Source organism: Bos javanicus, chromosome 23 (genome assembly GCF_032452875.1).
Source record: "Bos javanicus breed banteng chromosome 23, ARS-OSU_banteng_1.0, whole genome shotgun sequence".
Lineage (NCBI taxonomy): Eukaryota > Metazoa > Chordata > Mammalia > Artiodactyla > Bovidae > Bos > Bos javanicus.
In genome coordinates this window covers 3593018-3619367 of record NC_083890.1, presented here as the reverse complement: position 1 = coordinate 3619367, position 26350 = coordinate 3593018, and the positions used below count along the sequence as shown (strand labels likewise).

General features: G+C 42.4%; 1 protein-coding gene across 22 annotated transcripts in view; it reads right to left on the bottom strand.

The window, feature by feature from the left end:
• The window catches only part of DST (dystonin), a 519362-nt gene that overhangs the window by 236736 nt on the left and 256276 nt on the right, over positions 1-26350 (bottom strand). For 11 of the 22 annotated variants that reach the window (XM_061397801.1, XM_061397789.1, XM_061397783.1 and 8 more), the window contains 4 exons: positions 20910-20999; positions 20284-20382; positions 18608-18685; positions 16313-16405 (listed from right to left, as the gene is read on the bottom strand). In XM_061397801.1, the coding sequence (XP_061253785.1) occupies positions 16313-16405; positions 18608-18685; positions 20284-20382; positions 20910-20999 (360 nt within the window). Of the gene's footprint in view, positions 1-9653; positions 10783-16312; positions 16406-18607; positions 18686-20283; positions 20383-20909; positions 21000-26350 lie in introns of those variants that run through there. The other 11 variants (XM_061397788.1, XM_061397791.1, XM_061397790.1 and 8 more) reach the window with 3 other exon arrangements.

The window sequence follows — 26350 nt, the reverse complement described above, 5'->3', positions numbered from 1 at the left end:
CTCCTAAATTCCAGCTCAGGACCTGCAAGAGGAGAGTGAACTCTCTCCTTCACATTTAGAATAGACACCTATCCTGCCAACTCGGACTGATCTTTCCTCCGGGTCAGGAAGCCCGGTGGGTGCTCTCTCTCAGTGCTGGAGAGATGTCTCCACTCGACTGTGGTTAAGGGTTAAGGGTCAAGGTGGAGAAGGAAATGGCAACCCACTCCAGTGTTCTTGCCTAGAGAACCCCATGGACAGAGGAGCCTGGCGGGCTCATGGGGTCACAAACAGTCAGATACAACACTAGACTATACTCACACTGGTCACAGTGGCCATCATTAAAAAATCTACAGATAACAAATGCTGGAGAGGGTGTGGAGAGAAGGGAACCCTCCTACAGAGCTGGTGAGAATGTAAGTTGGTGCAGCCACTATAAAAAACAGTATGGACGTTTCTCAAAACACTGAAAATAGAATTACCATATGATCCAGCAATCCCACTCTTAGGCGTATATCCAGGCAAAACTGTAACTCGAAAAGATAAACACACCCCTATGTTCATAGCAGCACTGTCCACAATAACCAAGGCATGGAGAAGACCTGAATGCCCATCAACAGATGCACGGATAAAGAAGACGTGGCACATATATACAACGGAATGTTATTCAGCCACAAAAAAGAACAAAATAACGCCATCTGCAGCAACATGGAGGCAACTAGAGATTATCACACTAAGTGAAAACATCTCAGAAAGAGAGACAAATGCCACATGGCAATACTTCTATGTGGACTCTGAAATATGACACAAATGAACACATCTATGGAACATAACAGACCCACAGACAGAACGTTGTGGTTTCGAAGGTCGGGGAGGCGGGGAATAGCAGATGCAAACTATCATATATGGGAGGGATACACACGGTCCTACCACACAGCGCTACACGGGGACTATATTCAGAGTCCTGTGATAGACTATAATGCAGAAGAACATAAAAGAGAATGTGTGCATATACATACACACACACACACACACATGTATATATATAACTGAATCACTCTGCTATACAGCAGAAATTAACACAACAGTGTAAATCAACTAGACTTCAATTACAAAAAAATTTAATTAGAAAAAACATTTAAGTCTTCTGACTCAAGAGCTAAGTCCCCTTTCCTCTGCCACACCAAATCGACAGTGACACTCCACGGCATTTCAGGAAGAGTTTTGTCTACTGAGAAACCAGCTCATTTTACAGAAGCAAAAACTGACACGGTGGGTGTGGGAAAGCTAGTTGTCAAACGTTCCTCCCTGCAGAACCCAAACCCCTACTGGTTCAGAGAGCTGGACGCGAGCACCATCCACCGAATTTCAATTCCTTCACATATTTGTGTTCAAATCTACAAGAGAGTTTACACTCTAATTGAGAGAGTTCGGGTACTACCAAGGAGGAAAGCAGGAGGCTGGAAAAGGTGATCTCAGGATGCTTCCACCTCTGTTAACACAATGATTTGAAGAGTGAAAGCTGATCCTTGGGGGAAAAGGCACTGCAGAGCCACGGAGGGCGGTGACCTGTGTTCCACCCCCAACCCCACGGCTTCCTGGGCCTTGGTCTCCTCTCACGGAGATGTCCACACACACACACACACACACACACACACACACAGTTCAGAACCGTGCCTACCCATGTGAGTGGAAGGGACTGCACCATACTGGGGGTTATTCCTAACAATTTTTTACTCACACTGCTGGGCACTCTAGTCAGGCAAAAGCAAATTCCATACTGAATGTGTCAAAACACACAAATATTTCCAAGCCTGTATGTTTGCTTTCAAAGACAATCTCTTCAACGATGTTTCAACTGTTTTGGCAGAAACCGATGTAATCAACACATTTTTAGTGTCTGCTTCCAAGTTTCAAAAATGTGTGAAAAGGCTCCACAAAATATTCTTAACTGCAAAGAGGGCACATGTATTTTGAAAATTGTATCTCGTTAAAAAACTGCCTCCCTAAAAGGAAGAGGTAAATAGAGGATTAAAGCAAAATAAAAGCTGATAAAATTCAAGTGCTGATGCTCTACATTAAGGGTCACCTTGAGCAAAGGTTCATTTATTTCTTATTCAAATACAGGATAAATTAACATAGATTTAACTATTTCTCTTGTACAGCAAAGGATCTGAAACTTTGACATGTCCTTCCTTTAACAGAAAAGACAGAAGCATTTTAATGCTGACACACAGCCACGTTCTGTGCAATTATTTTAGAACTAAATTTTCACAAACTGGTTATGAAATCTAAATGAAGACTAGAAAAAAAAATACCCATAAATGCATTTTCATTTAAAAAGATGAACTGTTTCAGAAAGAAATGAGTTAAGTCAACTGTAAACCAAATGACCTTTGCTTACGAGATCTAGAAAAACGGCACTGATGAACCTATTTGCAGGACAGGAACAAGACACAGACCCAGAGAAGGGATTTGCAGGGGGAGGAGAGGGCGGGGCACGAACTGAGAGAGCAACGATGACACATACACACTACCACGTGGAGAACAGATGGCTGGTGGGAGGCTGCTATGGGACACGGAGAGTTCAGCCTGGTACTCCGACACCCTAAGGGGTGAGGTGGGGAGGGGGAGGCAGGCTCAAGATGGAGGGAATATATATATATGTGTGTGTGTGTGTGTATAATTATGGCTGATTCGAATTGCTGTACGGCAGAAACCAACACAACACTGTAAAGCAATTATCCTCCAATTTAAAAATAAATTAATTTTTAAAAATCTACAGAGCAAAAGCTACTATAGAAAAGGAGAAATACTTAGAATTTATCCTAGTCCTTGAATTCTAAGTACAATTTTGTAGCTTAAGATTCACAGAAGACTTGGTTAAAGAAAACTCTTCTGAATAAATATTACGTTTCAATGAGGCAGACAGGATGAAGCACAAGCTGGAATCAAGATTGCCGGGAGAAACATCAATAACCTCAGATATGCAGATGACACCACCCCTATGGCAGAAAGAGAAGAGGAACTAAAGTGCCTGTTGATGAAAGTAAAAGAGGAGAGTGAAGAAGCTGGCTTAAAACTCAATTCAGAAAACTAGATCATGGCGTCCAGTCCCATCACTTCATGGCAAATAGATGGGGAAACAGTGGAAACAGTGTCAGACTTTATTTTCTTGGGCTCCAAAACCACTGTAAATGGTGACTACAGCCATGAAATTAAAAGACACTTGCTCCTTGGAAGAAAAGGTATGACCAACCTAGACAGTATATTAAAAAGCAGAGACATTACTTTACTGACAAAGCTCCATCTAGTCAGAGCTATGGTTTTTCCATGGGCTTCCCTGGTGGCTCAGACGGTAAAGTGCCTGCCTATAATGCGGGAGGCCGGGGTTCGATCCCTAGGTCGGGAAGATCCCCTGGAGAAGGAAATGGCAACCCACTCCAGTATTCTTGCCTGGGGCTCCAGTCCATGGGGTCGCAAAGAGTCGGACATGACTGAGCAACTGAACTGAACTAAGGTTGACTATTCATGTATTATTCTAACATTTTGAGATGTTTCTGAATTATGTTATTCTGATACAATGGGAAGTCAATTAATAAAATATCCAACCCTCCTTTTACTCAGATGCTGATAATGTCACTTGTACACTATGCACACCCCTCCCCATCCTTCCCTCCTTGGCTTTTCCCTGCACACCACTGCCCTATTCACGGCAATTCACCAAAGGACGAAAAGAAAAGGAAGGTGAAAAGAAGTCAGTCTGAACTAGTTTACATGGCTGGATGACAGGGTGGGACGTCAAAATGACAAAATTCTCCCTTGATCCACAGTTTGGCTTTCTGTTATTTCAATGATCCCAGTCTAGCACAGTCCGAAAATATTAACGGAAACTTTCAGAAATAAACAATTCTTAAGTCTTAAATGGCACAACGTTCTGAGTAGTGAGACAAAATCCTGCCCCGTCCAAGTCCGTCCCACCCCTAAGAGGAATCACCCCACTAGTCACTTCATAAATGTCTTGGTTATCAGACTGACTATTGTGGTTTGGCCACCTGATATGAAGAACTGACTCACTGGAAAAGACCCTGATGCTGGAAAGATTGAAGGCGGGAGGAGAAGGGGACGACAGAGGATGAGATGGCTGGATGGCATCACCAACTTGATGGACACGAGTTTGAGTAAACTCTGGGAGTTGGTGATGGACAGGGAGGCCTGGTGTGCTGCGGTTCATGGGGTCGCAAAGAGTCAGACACAACTGAGCGACTGAACTGATTGTGGTTTCTCAGTGCGTGTATTCAAGGACCGCTTATCTTCATAATGGACCTAAGATGCAAAAGTCATGCCAGTAATTCAGCTACTCTCCTACTGTGCCTAATTTGCAAACTAAACTTCACTGTAAGTATTTAAGTACAGCAAAAGTACAGTGTATACAGAGAGGGCTGAGTACTATCCAGTTTCAGGAGTCCACTGGGAGCCTTGGAATGTGTCCCCTGAACATACAGAGAGTACCATGATATCCACGGTCCAGATCCCCAAAGCCTCCAGGGCATCTAAGCTTACAGCCACACCCCCAACATCTGTAATGAAGAAACGATGGGATGAGTTGGTGTTGGTTAGACATATAACAGGCCCAGAATAAATGGTAGAGAAATCAAAGAAGAGGGGACTGGAGGGAGGGGTGAAAACACAGCACAAGGGTGTGCAGTGGAATCTGCGGATTCGCAGGAATTGAAAGAGATGCATGCAGGGGAAGGTGGGGAAGTGGCAGCCGCTCTAAGCCTGGCTGGAGACAGTCCCCGGCGAGACCCAAACCCTCCCTCACCCCGGCAGAGAGGCGTGAGCAAGTCATCAGGTCTCCTGAGGCTCCACGTCCTCATCTGTAACTGGAGCGAACAACAGAACCATCTCATGATGCTTGAACAGCCCCGTGGGGGTGCCGAGCATGCAGCAGGGCTCCGCAAACACCATGCCTATTAATAGTCATGTCATCAACCAGCCCCACATCCTCCGTTTCTGGAATGGGGACCCGAGACCTGGAGAAATTGCAGGAGGCATCCAAGGCACCCGGCTCTCTGGCAGCAAAGCCTGGCGGGAACTCACACCTCCTGCCTCTGGGCCTGTGATCCACACCGCTTGCCAGAAAACACATGATGAGGGGAAAACGAGGGTGATGCTGGTTTTCAGAATTTAATGTGGTTTTCATGAAATGCAAGAGAGGGTGCCTGAAACATAAGCAGTATTCTCACATTCCACCAGAAGATACTGTCATTCAGTTAAATCCAGGGGAAGGCTTCATCTGGGGATGGCTCCACCACCCCAGGGGCCACTTGAGAACATGGAAGGAAATGAGCGCTCTGGCCACAGTCTTGACCGTCAGAATCACCAGCCCGCAGTGATCCTGTGTATCAGGATCACTGCAGTTGACATCCAGCCACCTATATATATACTTTTTTTTTTTTAATTTATGTGTCTGCGCTGGACTGTAGATGCAGCACGCAGGATCGTTCAGTTGGAACATGCAAACTCTTACTTGTGGCAGGATCTAGTTCTCTGACCGGGGATGGAACTTGGGTCCCCTGCACTGGGAGCACAGTCTTAGCCACTGGGTCATCAGGGAAGTCCCACAGCTTACTGCTTAAGAGCTCCTTAGGTAACATTTATACGTGGTCAGTCAGAAAAACAATAACCCATAAAGACAGAAAATAACCATCTTTGTGGAGATCAGCACAAGATTGTGAAGAAATGGGACTTGTGAAACTTAAGGATGAAGAAAGCTTTGTGGGAACAGCTCAAGGGCAACAGCAAGCTCCTCGTCACAAGTCCAGGGAGCATGTGCGTCAGACAAAGAAGGGGCCCCTGAGCTCATCACACACTGCCCCTAATCGTGCTGCACCCTGGCCACCTCTGTGGGTAACACTCACCCTCCCCAATGAACATCAGCGCTTAGAAACATCAACCTCTGCCCCAAGCTCACAGCATCTCCTTTAGAACTCTGACAGTTCATGTGGGATGCTAAGCCATCATTGACTCAGCTACTCACATCTACTGTGCGGCCTTAAGGATCTTATTTAACCCGAGTTTCCATTTCTTAGTTCCAGAAAAGAGGAACTGTCTGTTTCACCTATTTAATACAGTTCTATTTAATACAGTTCTTAAGAATGATCAAAAGACGATGAGTCTGAAAGCGTTTTCTGCTTCCAAATCAATATGCAACTCTGCGATGCTTCTGTTTTCACTTATACCTCCTTACCCTAGCAAAGCTATAACGTACTATGACATTTACATCCAGTATGTGCCCAAGGAGGACCAGCTGAACTCCCTTCTCAGAACCCCAGAGCCTGGAGGACCACCCAAGGTCAGCTGATGGGGCAAGGACTAAAGGGGAGGTCGGCTGGTCACCTAGAGCAAGAATGACAAATATCACAGGAACTAGGAAGTTCAAGGCAGAGGCCTAAAGTAAGTCTAAGCTGAAGAAAAGTTCAAAGAATTGTACACTATTCCATTTGGAGATTAACTCAAACATCACTGAGCCCAATCCTTACACATAACTGAGTGTAAAGATGGCTCAAATAGAGAAGCAATGAAAAAGATTTTGAAGGGACTATGTCTTGCAAACAAATGCTGGCTAACAGGACATTGTAGGGGCTGAGAGCTCTCACGTCCATCCAATTCTGAAATGGAAAATGGAGAATCCAATACAAAATAAAGAGCCATGCACAGTTCTAACCAAAGATAATTAGGCAGAGTCCACCTCCAAGGTTCTGGGAAGAATGCAGTGACAAAGAGCAGCAAGCTATTGGTCTGATTCTGTTTGCCACAGAACCATCTTTAAGTGGACCACAGCAAAGTGAGACCTCAAAATCCTCAGATAAAATAAGGACTGCTGCTGCTGCTGCTAAGTCGCTTCAGTTGTGTTCAACTCTGTGCGGCCCAATGGACGGCAGCCCACCAGGCTCCCCCGTCCCCAGGATTCTCCAGGCAAGAACACTGGAGTGGGTTGCCATTTCCTTCTCCAGTGCGTGAAAGTGAAAAGTGAAAGTGAAGTTGCTCAGTCGTACCCGACTCTTCTCGACCCCTATGGACTGCAGCCTACCAGGCTCCTCCGGCCATGGGATTCCCCAGGCAAGAGTACTGGAGTGGGGTGCCATAAATAAGGACTAGCCCTCATTAAAAAGTCTACAAATAAATGCTGGAGACAGTGTGGAGAAAAGGGAGCCCTCCTACACTGTGGGTGGGAATGTAAATTGGTGCAGACACTATGGAGAACATGGAATGGAGGTTCCTTTAAAAACTAAATACAGAGCTACCATACGATCCAGGGATCCCAAGCCTGGGGATATATCCAGAGGAAACCATAATGCGGAAAGATACATGCACCCCGGTGTTCACTGCAACACTGTTCACAACGGCCAAGACATGGGGATGACCTAAACACCCACGAACAGGTGGATGGGTAAAGAGGATGTGGTGAATACACACACATGTATATATGTAACACTGCTCACATAAAAAAGAGCAAAATCATGCCATTCGTAGCCACATCTATGGACCTAGAGATGATTATATTAAGTGCAGTAAGTCAGACAAACTCATGATTGCACTTACATGTGGAATCTAAAAAATTATACAAATGAATTTGTTTACAAAACAGAAACAGACTCAGATACTTCGACAACAAATTTATGGTTACCAAAGGGGAAGGTGGGGGGAGAGAATAAATTATGAACTGGGATTAGCATATACACACTAATATACATATAACAAATAATTAACACGGACCTACTGTACAGCAGTGAACTCTACTCAATATTCTGTGAGAAAGTGGAAGTGTCAGTCACTCAGTTGTGCGTGACTCTTTGCAACCCCAGGGACTGCAGCCCGCCAGGCTCCTCTGTCCATGGGATTTCCCAGGCAAGAATACTGGAGTGGGTAGCCATTCCCTTCTCTAGGGGATCAATATTCTGTAATAACCTTAGGGAACCAGGTAAGAATACTGGAGTGGGTAGCCATTCCCTTCTCCAGGGGATCAATATTCTGTAATAACCTTAGGGAAAGAATCTGAAAAAGAATGGTTATAGGTATGTGTATAACTGAACCACTTTGCTGTACATCTGAAATGAACACAACATTGTTAATCAACTACACCCCAGTATAAAATAAAAATTGTTTAAAAAGTGAAAAAATAAGACTATTTATTCCATTTTGCATTCCCATAGAAGATGTGAGCCTTTGTTAAGTACCTCCATATCACAACTATTTAACAAATCTGGTTGACAGGTTTATGACCTATTTTCACATGTATTTTCCATTGAAGTTTCAAAAATCATTAGCTACACAAAGTATAAAGAAGGGGTAAAATCCTTGGCATGAAGATAACACAAGGGGGGAGAAAAAGGCTTATGTACCACTTAAGAAACAGATTTTAAGTTTCCACTCATCAAAATGTGTAAGGCTTCCTTGAAGCCAAATTGTGAAAACAAACAAACAAACAAAAAACAGATGGAAAACATATGTGAGCAAAGCCAAGTGGCTACATTCATAAACACACAGCGACCAAGCAGCTTTCTTTCACACTGACCTCCATCCATGTCAGACCTACACAGACAACGGACTAGACCGGATGCTTCTTTTTCAATGTGACCACTGTAAAATGTAAACAGAAAGCGTGACATAACACTGCCAAGGATGGGGGTGGATGCAAACAGGGAACCAGCTTCGGGAGGGCCAACGAAAGTCAACGACGACCACGCACACTGGCCCGAACAGAGCTGCATCTGGTCCCTGGGCAAAGAATCTCTACCCGACAACACAAGGACTTTGCCACGAATGTTTCATATCACATTTACCTCTTATTTCTGGACTTTTTTCTTAAAAGGCAAAGCCATCAACTTAAAGAAAAACTCATCAACTTCCACTACTAACATGTACAGGACACTGCTTGGGTGATGGGCTTCTCAGCAAGTATATCAATATTTTACATTTTAAAGACAAGTAAAAATCCCAGAGAAGTAACTTTGTCTAATGCTAAATATCTGTGTTAGAAATAAAGATTGCAACTTCCTGGCAGTCTGAGTCATAAGCAAATTCCTATGACCCGCTGCCCAAGTGAGTTCTGATTTTAGAGTTGGCTGGGGGAGGAACTCATGTATCAGAGAGAACAGATTTGGTCAGTTTCATCTGTGCCTGCTGCCCCCAACACACAAACACACATGGAATTGAAAGCAGTCATGTGAGCGTCCCTATGTATGGACACAGAGAACTGGAATTTGCCTTTTGTATCAGCAAACTTGTGGATCAGCAAGTCCATACTGACTGATCACTGCAGTGTCTCCTCTTACATCTGTCTTGTCAAAATTGTCTTTTTTATTTAACTATTGTTTGCCAAGGCTATTCCATTGGAAAAAACAGGAAACATTAACTACAGAAATTTAAAAGACGTGCCAAGTCTTCCAATAATAACAAAAATGTAAAGGGTTTGAAAATAAAGTCATGATTAAAGAATGCATCACAAAAAATAAAATCACAATCCAACCTAGTGAAATGCATCAAGAGCTTCCACAGAGATGACCATAAAGAGAGCACCTACGAAGGACAAGCTGCAGAACCTCCAGCAGCTGTGCGCACCTGGAGTCCTTATTTACACGGTGAACTCGGGATCTGGCTGCACTTACCTCCTTCGTGTCCTTGGAAGGGAAGGACATATTATCACAGAGGGAATGACATCTCTTTTTTCCAAACTGGAAACGGTGTGCTTCCTGAAGGCAAGATCTTTCCGTGTTTTGCTTTTCCTGACTACCGCTGTCATTTTTTGATGGATCTTCAGAAAACCCACCTTTTTCAAGTGATCTCTCTGTACCACAGTGAATGGAACTTAAGCTGGCTGCCTTTCGTGAAGAAAAGCCACCCGTTTTTCTCTGGAATGTTCTTTTTCTTGTGTTGACATCATCAAAGTGGTCCTTTCTCTTTGCATGGTAGGGGGTGCTGTCTTTTTCTGAAACCCTTTCCTCTGGTATGCTGACTCTGATTTGGGTTTCCTGATGTTGAGAAGGGCACCCCGGGTAACGCTGACCGCTCGCGCTCGCCATCTGGGGCTGGACCCCTGCCTGCAGAGTGAGGCCGGGGCTGGCCCCCCGCTCCTGCACCAGCCCCCAGGCCCAGGGGGCTGCCTGCCCTCCGGAGAGCGGGCGGGCGCTTCTCTTCCCTTCATCATCAGGCCGAGGCCCTCCTGACTCTGTGTCATCTGCTGCTTTCTTGGTCAGGTCCCGTCTAAAGTATTTTCTTCTTCCAGCAGAGTACTTTTCAAGTCTCAGAGGAGTTTTGGCAGGATCCAGACACTGTTCTTCTTTCTCGGCTCGGACACATCCACAGACATTCCCCATTTGATTTGCAGAAACTCACAGCTACACAGAGTCCCTCATTTCAAAAGCCGGGGGTTCCTCAGATCTCCACGCAGCCTAACTCCTCAGACTTCCTGACCATCCTCTTCAGCGTGAGGCCATCTTGCTCATGAGAAAGGCACCCGCAAGAAACGCCGTGGCATCCTGCCCGGCCGGCCCCGGGTCTCATTAGACGCCGTGGCTTATTTCTGGCCAGCAATCCTCTTAGACAAACATCACTGCTCACTGTCAAATAACATGCTGATGAGCTTTCAAGGCAAACCCTTAGCCTTGGCTGTACGAAAACATTCTGACCCTCACTTTCCTTTCGGTTTTCTGAAATGCAGTTACACGACCCAAGTCTGCCTAACCTTTGGAATGACTGGCGATGCGACAAATCTGAGCGCAAACAGAAAGCAACACCAGTCAGGAGACGTTTAGCAAAGTGCCTTTCAAACTTAGTTCCAAAGTGCCTTTCAGATTTAGTTTCAGAAACTCCTGACTGTACAATTTTTTTACTTAAGAAACACAAACAAATGTTGGCACCTGCCCCAAAAACTAGGCTCAGAAACCTGTATAAACTGTATTAAGAATCATTTAAAAACAACCACACACACACACACACAAAAGAACAAAAACAGGGTGATTCCACAGCTGAAGGAGAGATAAAACATGCTAAATTCCTAAAACACTCCAGTCAAATCATTTCTAAAATCAATCCCTTTAAATAGCTTGTCATATTTTTCATATGACAAATTTCCAAGCCATTTCTCTTTCTCTGATCATTAGGATTTTCATGAGTAGCTTGATAAATTTTATGATTTCAAGCTTGAAACACTTAGCCAAAAGAAACACCTGTGTGTTCTTACACATGAATTAAGGCAGTTGAACTTTACATGTAACTTTTATACTTGTACCCTAGTTAAATATTATGCAGTTTTACCAGGGCTGTGCTGTATGAATGATAAATCAGAATGGAGCCTGATGACCCAAGGTGTGCCTCTTTCTAAGACTGAGTCACTGATACGGTAAAAAGGAAATTAGTATCATATGACTAGTCTTACACAAAAGCTCAAATCAGCTGACTAATAAAAAAAATTGACAACTGACTTTCTCTAGGTTGTCTTTAGACTGATCCAAAAATGGAACTCATATTTTTCTAAACAAAAATATTCAATTAAATAGTCAAGTTAGCAATGTGCCTGATAATTGTCAGTAACAGACCTGCACGGTGAGGTTTTCCTTAATCAATTCAAGAGGAAATTAAACAATCTCTATCAGAAAAAAGAATTATATCCTAGAAGACAAGCTGGTAAAAATAAAGCTTCCGGCTGGTTTGCTTTTAATTTATTCTCAATGTCTTTGTTGGCACTGGGACATTTTTCAAGAGAACTCAGAAGTATAATGTCACTAACATGACAAAGGTACAACCACTGACCTGCACGTCCTTCCAGCCCCGCCAAACCCAGAAGCTACCCCTCTTGAGGCCACTGCACACTGCTGTCTCCCCCGGAAATGGCTCCACTTCAGTCTCTGCCTGGTTAGCTGGCATTCATCTTGCAAAGCCTGTCTACAACATCAGGGGCAATTGCCTTTATTCTCTAAGACCTTCCTAATCCTACCGAAACACATCCTCCTCTACATCCCTACTTTTATTTGTACTGTGACAGATTCAGCAGCCCAGATTATAGTCAGTATTACAAACATTCTCCCAATAGACAGAGCAACACTCTTCCATCATCTCCACGAGACAGACTGGGATCTGGGACCCTTTGTTGCAATACTTGCACCTGAACAAACCTCTCCTGAGCAACAAAATACAAAGAAACTATATGGGACTGAAACTGACTGCATGCACGCACAGTTGGGGCAAATTCTGGACAAAAGATACAAAGAGACCAAAAAACCCAACTGCCACTTCTGAAGAGCCCAGAGCAAAAGCAGAGGTCAGGAGCAAAAGCAAGGTATTGCGCATGCCCCCTGCACACACCACCACCAAAGGGGTGGGCACACCACCTGGGCCACGCCTCCAGCCAAGCCCCGGTCAGGCCCCCACCCTGACCCCACGTGAGGAAGGCGCTCACCCCACCTTGGGGACTGAGCAGGGAACCTGTTCTCACTTCCCATGCTGCAGGCACAAGCCCCCAGAAAGCCCTGCCTGAATTTCTTATCTGGCCTCTCATCAACTGCTATTGATTAAGGAGGCCAAGAACCCTAGTCCATCACATAGTATCCTGGACTTAGCATAGGGTAACTCACACAAGATTACTGTCCTGGCAACACTAACCTTCAGACTGCCCAACTATAACAGACAGTCAATTTGTGATGCTCAAATAAATATTTTTAAATCAATCAATAAATTGGTCTTCTGAAATCATTTCCCTTATTTATATAAAGTATAGAGAAAAAAGGCCCCGTCACATTGAGTGAGGACAATTACCACTGCTATAAATAGCCTTCTGTCTTGGCATAACAAGTAAAACCATTCTAATCTTAAATTATCATAGGACTAAAAGTATTTCTTTAAATAAAAAAGAACATTTCTATTTTATACAAAACACTGAAATGTTCCATTTTAAATAAACCTTGGTCTAATTTTTAAATACTGGTGATAATCTAACAGTCATAATATCTTGTAATTCAGGTCCTAAAATACACTGGGTTTCATAAAATATGCCACAGTATCATACTAGAAGCAAAACCCTTGGGAGTTTGGGATTAGCACGTGCATTAACTATTATATATCGAACGGATAAACACGGTCCTCCTGTATAGCACATGGAACCATACTCAGAATCCTGTGATTAAACCATAATGGAAAAGAATATGGAAAATACTGTGTGTGTGTGTGCGTGTAAAACTAAAACATTTGGGGTACAGCAGAAATTAACATGACATTACAAATCAACTATATTTATATAAAAAATACATTTAAAAAAAAGAAACAGAACTGATGTTGGTACTTTTTTGGCTGATCCTCCTCTCTCCTCCAAAGACACTTTATATAATTCTTTTTTGAATGATTCTTTGCTTTCCATTTCTTTCAACTTAGGGTCTAAACACATTGCCTCTAATTTCCAACCAGTTACATTTCAGTCTGTTACTTTCTGGTTTCTGCTCTCGGGAACTTGAATGGACCTTCCCCAAAACTCCCGGGGTCTTCCCAGTCGAAACTACCAACCTGCACTCACTCTTAACTCTGTCAGGCCCTCTGGGGGCATTCCTCGCTGCCCACTGTTCCCCTTCTACTTGAAATTCTCTTCCCTGGTTTCATCAATGCTACATTTTCTTGTAGCTATAACAAGAAACGAAGTCCATGTTTCTCTTATTAGGAGAATTCTGGTAAAACCGACTATAATCCGGGGTGACGAATCCTTCTCAATATAAATAAAGAGAAGGACGAGGGGGTTCTGCAAGACTGGGAAGGTGCTGGAGAGAAAGCAGGCGGTCACCGACGCCGGCCAGCTGCGGGCCGGGCCCCTCGCTCCTTCTGTGTCGCCAGGTGGATGGTCTCCCCCAAACTTCCGTCCTCTCTCTCTGCTCTTCTCCACTGGCCCCTCTGAAGGCCCCCTCCTCTCTGACAGACTCAGGACCCTTGCCTTCTGGAGACCCCCAGGTTTATCAGCAGCACTTCTGACTCCCCGGCTCTGCTCTGCCCCCATCTCCAGCTGCTCGGCAGACAGAAGCCAGGGGACCCCACCACACATGTCAAGCCCACCAACGCTGTGGCCTTTTCCTCTCCCCTCACCTCCACCTTCCCCAGCTGTCTGCCGGCTTTTTACCTCTGGGTTTAACGGCTCAGCGGCATCCTTAACCACCCCCTCCAAGTCCATCCTGTCTTCTTCCAAAACACCACCCTGGATTCACCTTTTCTTCCGCGCCCGAGTCCTGGCCTTCAACACCCCGTTCTGAGGGCACCACCTCCACCTCTCCTCTCATCTCCTTGACCGTGGCCTGTGGTCATTTGTTTATTTTACTAGAGTCCATATAGAGTTCTAAAACATCATTTTTCAGGCGCAGGATGGTTGGGTGACTTGCTCAATGTCTTCACGGCCACAGATAAAAGAACTGACAATGACACTCCCTCCAGAGCCTGGGTGCCCCCCAACTCTGACATTCAAAATCCAGACACAGCCTGTATCATCAGTTGTCGGTAACAATGGGACTGTTTCTAAAGGTCTCCTGCAGTTTCAACCCTAAAAGTTCTGGATCCCTGGGAAAGTTGCTGAGCAACTCCACGTGAATTCTGCTTTTTGGCCCATTCTAGTTAGACTTCACCTGTTCTGATAACAAGGTTTCAGGTCTGGAGCCAGGCCCCAAACCCTGCCTTGCTCGGTACCCTAGGTCCCCGAAGGATAGGGCCTCTAGTGATGAGGGTCCCTGACTCCAGCTCCCAGTCATCAAGCCCGCTGAGTGGACATTCGCCTAATATATCTGTATTAGCTGCTGTATCGGCTGGCTGGCTGACACCCGGTTACCTGGTCTCCTGGTCCCTGGGTCCTCTCCTCTGATGTTCTAGGGCCTACCCAAGTCCTGGAACCTATAAGATTCTACTTCCTATAGCTGTCCATATATGCCAGATTTAGCCTGTTCCCAAATGAGCCCCAGGTACATTATTTCCACCATTCCCCTATAAACCCTGTATCCCACTCAAATTTTTTAAATATTAGAAATAAGTCTTCTTTCTCCCAAGATGTGGTCAAAACCACAGCTCCTCTCTGAAGCCGGCAAGCCGTGTCTTCCTCCTCCAAGGCCCGCCACACAGCCATCAATCAGTGGACGTGCCGCGTGCCCACCAATACAACACTCCACGGTCACCCAAGGGATTGATAAACCAAAGCAAGCACCAAAAGTAGGACTCACTTTAAATCAAATGCAGATTATTTTTTAATGCATCATTTTACAAAAACCAAAGGATCAAAAGCAGCCTTTTATTGGCAATTAGATAATAATTCATAGTAATAAATTTGCCTTTGCTGCTGCTACTGCTAAGTCGCTTCAGTCGTGTCTGACTCTGTGCGACCCCATAGACGGCTCCCCACCAGGCTCCCCCATCCCTGGGATTTTACGCTCTTAAATCCCGTTTGAGAAAGTACAAGGCCACAGGAAACACGGATGGCTCGAATGCAGGGAATCTCTCTGTGAGAACGACACCGCCACCTAGCGTCTACAACACCAGGAGAAAGCGGCATGTTCAGAAACCGCAGGATCAAGGAAATCCACTCCAGGTCAGGACTGAGTCCTAACATTTTTATGCATCTAAGTCAGGTAATGTTGGCCAACAAACAAAAAAAAATGTCTACATTCAATAAAAGGCATCTCTGTCTTTCAACTCTTGAGATTACAAGCACTGTTCTAAAAACATTCTAAGCTTTTCAACAACAGGATAAAGGGCACCAAGTCCTTAAGCGGCATGTTTCTGAGGGGAACAATACAAATATATTGTTTAGGAAACAAAGTCTGAATATCGTATCATTTACATACAGCATCTTTAAAAAAAACTGATACAAATGAGCTTATTTACGAAACAGAATCAGATGCACAGACTTCAAACACAGATTTATGGTTACCAAAGGGGAAAGGGTGGGGACAGATAAATTAGGAGTCTGGGATTAATAGATACATACTACCAAACATAAATAATCAGCAAGGACCTACTGTAGAGCACAGGAAACTCTAATCAAAATTCTGTAATAATCTATATGAGAAAACAATCTGAAAAAGAATGGATATAGGTACATGCCTATGAATCAATCTGCTGTACTCCTGAAACTAACACAACATTGTAAATTAACTATACATCAATAGAAAATAAAAACTAAATTAAAAGAGAAACAAAGTCTGAAATTTATGTCCCCCTGTTAGATGTGAATGCATAATTCACCCTTCACCTGAACCACTTGAAAACCAGCAATGAGGTTAAAAGAAATGACAATTAAGAAAACTGGGCTTACCTGAAAGTGCAAAATTATCGTCCATATTAATCCCAAAGTCAATTTAGGATTTCCATCTGTTATGTCATCATTTCTAATATTCACTAATTTCACCTGTTTTGCATATGAAAAGAGAAAACAAAATGCTTTTCAAGCAGCACATGAGTTATTTTTACCTACATAAATGATTCTAAATTACAGATAAAAAGAAGCCTGAATAATTTTAATACCAATAATCCTTTAAAATACTGTTTTACCCCTAACCCCACTCATCTTAGGCTGCAAATTACAGAGGAACAACAAAGCCAAAATGTTTATTTTCTACAGCAAGCACTAAAAGTACACTTGTCAAAACAAAATCACTGTTCAAGTAAGAAGTCCTAAATACCTAAGTTTTTAAACTAGAAATAATATTGTCTTTTGAAAATAAGTGTTATTTTATAATTAAGCAGGAAACTATTCTGAACCATCAAATAATTTTAACAATTTTATCACACTTCTATCACAAAGAGTGTAAAAAAGAAATCTAACATTATTATTCCATTTGTCTACCATAGACTGCTACCAGGATAAGGAACTATGTAAGTCACTGGACATTTAGCAGACTGTTCAAAGCTTTAAAAATAATATGCCAGTAATAACCAGATTTAAAGCTCATCAACTGTCAAATTATGCATTCAGATAAATCAATGCAATAATGATAACTAACACTTCCTGGAAAAATAATTAAATATTATGAATGATACCTAACATTTTACTTCCTGGACAAATCACTACCAAAAATATTTCGACAAGGAGACATAATTAACCATTAATCTTCTGGAAACTTCCACTAGCATTAAGAATAGTAAGGCAAATACCAATAACACTTAAAATATAACCACTGAGTATTTGCTGCTGCTGCTAAGTCGCATCAGTCCTGTCCGACTCTGTGTGACCCCATAGACGGCAGCCCACGAGGCTCCCCTATCCCTGGGGTTCTCCAGGCAAGAACACTGGAGTGGGTTGCCATTTCCTTCTCCAATGCATGAAAGTGAAAAGTGAAAGTGAAGTTGCTCAGTCATGTCTGACTCTTAGCGACCCCATGGACTGCAGCCTACCAAGCTCCTCCGTCCATGGGATTTTCCAGGCAAGACTGGAGTGAGCTGCCATTGCCTTCTCCGAGTATTTGCTAGAATTTACTAACTAAATTTAGTAACTAAAAGCACTATGATGTTCATAATAAACCAACTGAAGGACTAACAACAGTGTTTCCTTCTCTTCCTTACCCTCTCTTCTTTTTTCCCTCTCCATAAAAAAGCAAAATTGTTGCCACCTCTGATTTCTCAGTTTTCAGTCACTTTCAATTCTCCTGAGTTTCACTGTCTCCTCCTTTTTTCTACTAACTCAAAGCTACCAATTACTTGGCTTATACCATTTTAATCACAGTAATACCCAATCAAGATCAAATCCAATTCGGTGTTCATTTTTCTCCCATGATTTCCTCTGAAACCTTAAGCGAGTTGGGGACTGTTGTCAGAACTGTTTTATTTTTAACCGCTTCTAAATCATCCAGTTGTACCTGCTTTTAAAATATGAACTACTGCCTCCTCACTACTACATTTTAAAAATAAACACATGCAAAGTTTTTTTTTAATATTATATAAACTATCTTTTATAAAAATAAGGCAATTTTGTAAAGTGAGTCTAAAAAATATTCTCTCCCCACTACTAATAACTGTTCTTTGACATTCTTAACATTCTGTTGCTACTAAAATGTCGCTAATTTCCCAGGCAAAAGCATTACAATTCTAATAGAAGGAAAATCAGTAGCTGTTATTCAGATGGTAATGTAGCCACTTATAATTCCTCTGGGCTTACACCTACGATTAATTTTCTTTTCTTTGGAACAAACGTTTAAAAATATTTTAAAATATCAGTCTCACAAAAGCACAAGTTTAATGCTTAGGAAAGTGAAGTCGCTCAGTTGTGTCCGACTCTTTGCAACCCCATGGACTGTAGCCCGCCAAGCTCCTCCAACCATGGGATTTTCCAGGCAAGAATACTGGAGTGGGTTGTCATTTCCCTCTCCAGGGGATCTTCCCGATCCAGGGATCGAACCCAGGTTTCTGCATGGTAGGCAGACTCTTTACTCTCTGAGCCACCAAAGAACCTCTGTTAATGATTATTAAATCATTATCAAATCATATTAAATGTTAATGATTAACTCAAGGTCAAATTTAACCTGTTCGTTCCCTGTCATGGTCCTATGCAGATTTATTCAGTCACACATGTGTTGTATTATATGATTACAGCTTTGAAATTCAAACATCATACCTGGCGTCTTTTCAAATAGTCAAGTGCAATTTGTACATTCTGGAGTCTGTGAAAACGCATCCGGCCCTTCTCTCTGGGCTAAGAAGAGAAAAATGCAGGGTATGAAAAACAATATATTTTCTGACACCATTGACCATGCTAAATATACTGAATATACTATATAAATACACTGCATGCTCGTCATACTGTCAAAAATTTACTGTTTGGGGAAACCCATTAAATTTTTAATGATATTTTCATTTTTTTGAATTACCTGAGATTCAATGTAAACTAGGGATTTTTCTGAATATGTTTTATTTAAATAGATCCTTTACTGTGAATATTTTATTTAAACAAACGGAAAAGAGAAAGTATCACAGAATATACAGACATTTCATATTCACTAAACTACACGTCTAGCCTACAATTATTTAGCTATGGATGCACGCAAAAAATTAAATACCATTCCCCATTTGCCTTCTTAATAAACTCTAACTCAAGAGGGTTTTTTAATTATACATGTATGGCATGTTAATGAAAATGAGGTAAAGTAGCATGCAGTTAGTATAAAAACCACCAAGAAGGAGAAAGGCAGTAAAGGTTTACTTAGCCATGATACAGGAGAGAGAAAAGCAATTAAAGCCACGTAATATATTTCCTCTTTATTTTATTTTCGTTTTTGCACACAATCGGTTGGACTCTAATAGTCTGACACTGCCTGCGGATGGACGTGATGACGTGCTGTGTCAGGGAACCTGACAAACCATAATTCTTTTCCTTGATGCCGTTTCCCTTAAGAAACGTTACAAGTCAGCAGAAGGAAAACATAAGGAAACAGAGCTGAGAAAATGGTCAACAAAAATACAAAGGATGGAGCTGATAACTGACCACATAAAATCTTCCAAAGGGAAAAAAAGAAAACTGAGAGCTGAGCTGAAATGTGACTAGGTTGCTGAAGCCAAAGGCAGCAGAATTAAACAGACGGCGGACCCCAGACTGGGGAAATAACCCCATATAACAGGAGAAATGATGGCGATGAATCCCCACTGCATCCACAAAACACACGTTCCAGTGAGAACAGGGGGCTCCGGGGATATGATGACCAAAGAAGCGCATCTGTCCTGCAGAGGTAGGCTCAGGTGACTGAGTGCCACAGGGGTGAAACAGCTCTGTCAGGAGCCTGGCATTTAAAACATCCTCCCCAAATAAAATGAGACAGATAAGGCAGGCAGAGAATGTCTGTCTAATACCAACTGCCAATAGGCATGACTTAAAGCATAGTCTTAAATATAAAATAAATGTCCATACGTTCCTTCCAATAAAGCAATGAGCAGTTATGTCTGAAATATGAATTTCAAAAGTGGAACTGATGTGCATAAAAATTAGCAGGCTGGCTGTAACTGTAAACCTTCACACTTATACAAAAGGTATATAAACTTCTTTAGCTCAGATGCCATCCTATAGTTTAAGCACATATGTTCAAATACCATGCAATGCATACAGATACAGAAATAAATTTAAAGAGAAAATATGTCCTTTGTCCAATCAGTTGGTCCACACACATCCACCTCCCTGTGGGTCTTTGGGCCTTTGCACCATTTTCTAAACAGGAGCCAGAAGCCGTGGGTTACTCTACGGTGTTAGCGCTCACCGCACTGTACCGGCTAGGTTAGTCGAGTTACGGGGGCGACACCTACCCCCTTATCCTCATCCTCCACATCCTCATGCCGTTCATACTCGCATGCTTCTGAGGCACTCACCAACCGTAAGGTCTTCAAAAAATCTCGCTCCCTTGGCTAATGAATATAACAGACAGAAGACAGGACAGCAAATACACAGACAGACCAGAAATGAAAAGAAGAGCATGAACAGAACATAATGAAGGAGACCGGGTAACCGAGAGGGGGAGGGATGTTCACAAAAAAGGAGATGACACCTGTGGAGGGGTTAGACCATCTGTCAGAAAGCGGTGCTTATTTCCTTGCTATTGGTGAGTCTTTTAATAGGGGGTTATATTATGCATCCAAATTCTGCTAAGCATTAAAAAAAAAAACCCAAGGTAAAAAGAACAGCAGTAGTATTTTAATTACAGAACTAATTACATAAGCAAGGTCATCAAAGTGTTTCCATCTCCCAAATGCACACCACTTAAAGTCTGAAAATGCTTTAGAATCTAACCAGAACTCTTCTTTCCAGCAGAATTCATAGCAGCTCACAAGATGGATGCTGCAAAAATCTGAATAGTTTGTGCCAAAAACATACTAGGTCATACGCAAAAAGGACCACACGTTCCTCCAAATAAATTATGAAATTTAAAACTTACCAAGGTGTCTCCGGAAAGAACCTCCAAAAGAGAAATCAAATTGTGTCCGTCCCTCAAGTCTTCATAGAGATCGTTCACGTGTTTTCGAACCTATGTACAGAAACACAATTTAAAATATTTGGTTATAGAACTTGGATTATCCTTAACACCCGAACGACAAAGTGGACGAGGAGAAAACATTCCCCGTGTGTTCATTCATGAGGTGTTTTACACGGGCCCTGACCTGAATCACCATTCCTGAGACAGCAACCAGGGACACCTTAACAAGCTGAGTGTTGAGCCCCCCAGCCCCGAGTTGGTCTTCCTGATCTCTGCATCCCAAAATTCAAGATGCCAGAGGCACGCCCTCCACATGTTAAAAATCCAGAGATGCAGCCTGGGTAAAAGGTCCATGAGACTCTAGGTACTACTTCTGAAAATTCCTGTGAGTCTATGATTATCTCAAAATTAAAAGTTTTTTAAAATATATGTGAGGTTATAAGGCCTCTACTCAAGATTTCTCTGCACAGCATAAATTTTCCTGTGGTGAAGGGTTTTCTTTTCTTTTTGAATAGCTTCTTTTTAAATTTTCTATTGGACTACAGTTAATTTACAATATTCTTCTTGATTCAGGTACACAGCAAAATGGTTCAGTTATACATATATCGATTCTTTTTCAGTCTTTTCCCATACAGGTTACTGCAGGGTACTGAGCAGAGTTCCCTGTATGTCCTTGCTGATTATCTATTTTATATACAGTGGTGTGTGTATGTTAAACCCAACCCAATCCATGGGAGGGATAAATCACATAACCACACTCACAGTAACTGACAGTTAACAAGGATGGTTTACGTTTGAGTTTATAGCTCAAACCACCAAAGACTTCCCCAAAGCTCTGCTTTTCCCACAGAGGGACACCCCTGGCACACGCAGTCAGTTTCGACCGGACAGACACGGTCAGAGCAGGTCGGGAGCGCGGCTGTCCCACGGCGGGCAGGCCCACCCCAGCCTGCTCCCCTGGGCTGATGCTGGGCTGTGCTACTTCGCGAGCCGAGGACGGGATCCACAAAGGCAGAGACCAGCATCCCCCACAGCACGTGGGCACGGGCCTGCGGGCCCCATCTGCGTGGACACACACTCTGGAGGTTTACATGCAGGAGTCAAGCTTCTGTGCACGTGCAAAGTGTCATGTGACTAAACAGCAGAAAGAACAAAAAGATCCAAAGTATGGTCAAAACTTTCCGACTCCAGAGCAACCAGCAAGAAAGGGCCTAACGTAAACTGGAAGCCAGCCTTTGATGGTTAAGATTTTCGGGTCTAAAAAAGCAGCTTGCTAAGTCGCTTCAGTCGTGTCTGACTCTGTGCGACCCCATGGACTGCAGCCTGCCAGGCTTCTCCATCCATGGGATTCTCCAGGCAAGAACACTGGAGTGGGTTGCCATTTCCATCTCCAAAAGCAGTTTAAATACCACTAAATTTTGCTCTGCAGTGACCTAAATGGGAAGGAAATCCAAAAAAAGAGGGGATACATGTATACATATTGCAGATTCACTTCGTTGTAAAGCTGAAACTACCGGGACATTTTAACTAGTTGTCGTCATTCGCCGCTCAGTCGTGTCCGACTCTGCGAACCCCATGGACTGCGCCACACCAGGATTCCCTGCCCTTCACTGTTCCCCGGAGTTTGCTCAAACTCATGTCCATTGAGTCCATACCCCAATTTTAAAATCTTCCAATTAAAAAAAAATTTAATACTACTAAATTTTATTATCTTAACTGACTACATGCTTTACAGTATGATTTACTGTCAGAAACTATTTGTAATTAGTGAAGGATAAAATTCCCTTAAGAGTTTCATATCAAACTTATTCAGCTCCTATGACTAGTATTTGGGGACTTTCTGCCTAAGTCACAGTACTTTTTAATATTCAACTAATATTCATTTACCCATCTATGCATCATTAATGACAAATAATGTAAGCATTACACTCAGGCCTAATAGCTCTAAGTAACTACTAATGCCAATAGAACCTATAAAATGACCAGCAAAACTGAAACAGTCAGATTATTTTTAACCAAGTGTTTCCATTTTCACAAGTTGATATTTTTATTTTGATTTCCCAATACCCAAGGAATATCAGCTGACTCTTTGGTGTCACAAGATAATTATATAATAGTAAAAGCAAGCTTAAAAATACTTCATTTTTCTAAAAAAAAAAAAATAAGGAGCACGTCATAACACATTTCAGACAGTCCTATTTAGAAAAGCTATAAATACCTAAATAAGGTACAAAGAGAGTATTCCTTCCATTAAATATTTACCTTCTATTAAATAAATGGCATTAAATGACATTCCCCTGAACTACTCAATTACATTTCAGAGATGAGCCAATTTCCAAGGATCTTTTCAGGAAGAAATCTGTGATATACATAACACACACATGTGCAGACAAGCACCCATGTGAAATGAACGCTAATACTCAATTTTCTACTCACATATCAGAGTCCTGTAAGAACTGACGTGGTCTCATTCCAAGCCATGAGCTTGAATGTAAGGCTAAGGGCCCACTTAAAAACAAGATGTCCATGGATGGACGAATGGATAAAGAAGACACACAGTGGAATGTTACTCAGCCGCTAAATAACAGAGACCTTGAGGGAATTAGACTAAGTGAAATAAGTCAGACAGAGAACAAATGCTGTATGATTTCACTTATAAGTAGAATCTAAAAAACAACAAGTGAGCAAACAAAACAAAAATCATAGATACAGAGAACAGAATGGTGGTTGCCAAGGGTTGGGGCTCAGGAGTGGGTGAAAACAGGCGAAGCAGATCACAAGAAACAAACTTCCAGTTATAAAATAAATAAGACATGGGGATGTAATGTACAGCAGGGTGACTGTAGTCAATAGTATTGTATCACATACTTGAAAGCTGCCAAGAAACCAAGTCCTGAAAGTTAACTTTGGAGATGAATGGTATTATAACTAGAATTTTTTATCATCTTGTAACATATACAAATATCAAATCATGATGTCATATACCTGAAACCAATATAATGTTATCTGTCAATTATACTTCAATTAACAACAACAAAAAAACAAGGCAGAAGAGCTAAGCTTGTGAATTTCATGCATATGTGTACATCTAAATCAATATACTCCTCTGAGTATCTCCAGTGTAATCAGAGAATAGACTAATTCTTGAGAGCCTGAGCAGGAACATGAGAGACCACAGTTATATAAACAATATTATGCATCTCTTGACCCTGAGGCAGCTGTCGAATCTCTCAAAATAGACAAGTCTATCATGCAGGTCTGACATCTTCAGAAGGGACAGTGGAAACAAGCGCACCGTAAGGATGCCCCCGCCCCGGGCAGGAACGAACAATCAAAGCTAAGAAAGCCACGCGCTCTTGGTCCCCTGTGCCCACCCGTGCCTGCCAGAGCCACACTTCAATCCAGATCCACTTCCTCTGTCTTTCTCACTCCAGGACGGTTAATGATGAGCTGTGATCAATAACCAAGACATGGAAACAGCCTAAATGTCCATCGACAGATGAATGGAAAAAGATGTGGTACATATATACAGAGGAATACGACTCAGCCATTAGCAAGAATGAAATAATGCCATTTGCAGCAGCATGGGCGGACCTAGAGAGGATCACACTAAGCGAAGTACGTCGGAAAGAGAAAGACACAGACCACAGGGCACCTCTCCACGTGGAATCTAAAACGTGACACTAATGCAGCGATCTATGAAACATGGCTTCCCGGTGGCTCAGACAGTAACAAAATCTGCCTCTGAAGCAGGAGACCCAGGTTCTCCCCTGGAGAAGGAAATGGCAACCCACTCCAGTATTCTTGCCTGGAAAATTCCATGGATGCGGGAATCTCGTAGGCCACAGTCCATGGGGTTGCAAAGAGTTGGACGCGACTGAGAAACTTTCACTTTCAGAAATGGAATCACAGAGAACAGACCGGTGGTTGCCAAGGGGCAAGAGCATGCGGGATAGATGGAGTGGAAGGCTGGGGCTAGAAGAGACAAGCTTCAATACACAGGATGGATAAACAAGGGCCTTCTGCACAGCTCAGGGACTATATCTATATCTTCAATATCTTATGATAAGCCATAATGGAAAACATTTTTTAAAACAGTGTGTGTGTGTGTGTGTGCGCGCGCACGCGTGTGTGTATAACTGAATTACTTGCCATACAGCAGCAATTAACATAACGTTATAGATCAGTAGATTTACTTCAATTAAAATTTAAAAGATCAATTAATTAGAAATCAATTTTTTAAAAGATGAGGTATGATTCTGAACACATATTTCACATAAAAGCAATTTCACAACTTGCTCTGCCAGACTGAACCCAACCATGGACACGAGGGAAACTTTCCACCACAAGGGGTCCTTTTCCACAACCACATTCATGCACCAATAAAGAAAAATTAAATTAGGCATGTTTAAAGAAGAAGAAGATTAAGCCAAGCAAAACCAAGTAAGGGAAAGAGAAAACATTCTACGCAGGAAAAAGGATTTCAGCCATGCCTCTGCCGCAGGCCTCATGAACCAGCTACCCAACCTCTCGAGGCCTCCGTTTCCTCACCTGCAAAATAAAGACTGAAAACAGAAGGCCTCGAGTTCAAATTAGAGAACGAGAATTCTGTGACCCGAAAATAAAACTGTCATCTTTTTTAAAAAATCACTGTCAACTTAAAAGAGAAAATATGTAAAATGGAAAGCTGCTAAGAATTTTAGGAAGAAATACAGAAACAGATTAACTCAGCTTCTGTAATGCTTGAAAACATGCTGAGTCATTATTTATCATGGAATACTGCTTATCTTCCTTGTCTCAGGGGGACATTCTGAGGTTCCAGAGAAATACTGTGTATGAAAAATGCTACCTAAATGCAAGATACCATTATTTTCATCTTCATGACTCCATATAAAACAAATGCACCATTATTAACAATAATAAAAATACATAAACGGACCTGACCCTGTGTAAGTGCTTTATAAGGAATGACTCATTTTCCTCACGACAAACAAACGAGATAGAAAAGGAATGCCAAGTGAAAACTAAATATCAGCATTATGGAAAATAAAAAGTAGAGTGTTACGAGGAAGGAGTGCTAATGGGCGAACTGAGTGTAAGCAGCTGAGGTCCTAGAGAAATACCCAGGCATGTGATCAATCGGGGTGAAAAAGGAAGGAAATAGTTCAGCTGCCACAGAAAAGCCTTTTATTCTGTCCAATGTCTGAGTCACAGACACGTGGCCTGGTAACTTTCCTTCACAGATGACTGCGAACTGCCAAGAGCTTCAACCTTCGGCTTTCACTTTTTAATAAAACATTCTTTCTTCTCATTTTGGATATTCTCTCCCTGTGGGACAGAAAGCTGTCTGAATAAATAGAGCTCGAGGAAATGATGAGCAAGTTGAAAGTACTCTGGGACAC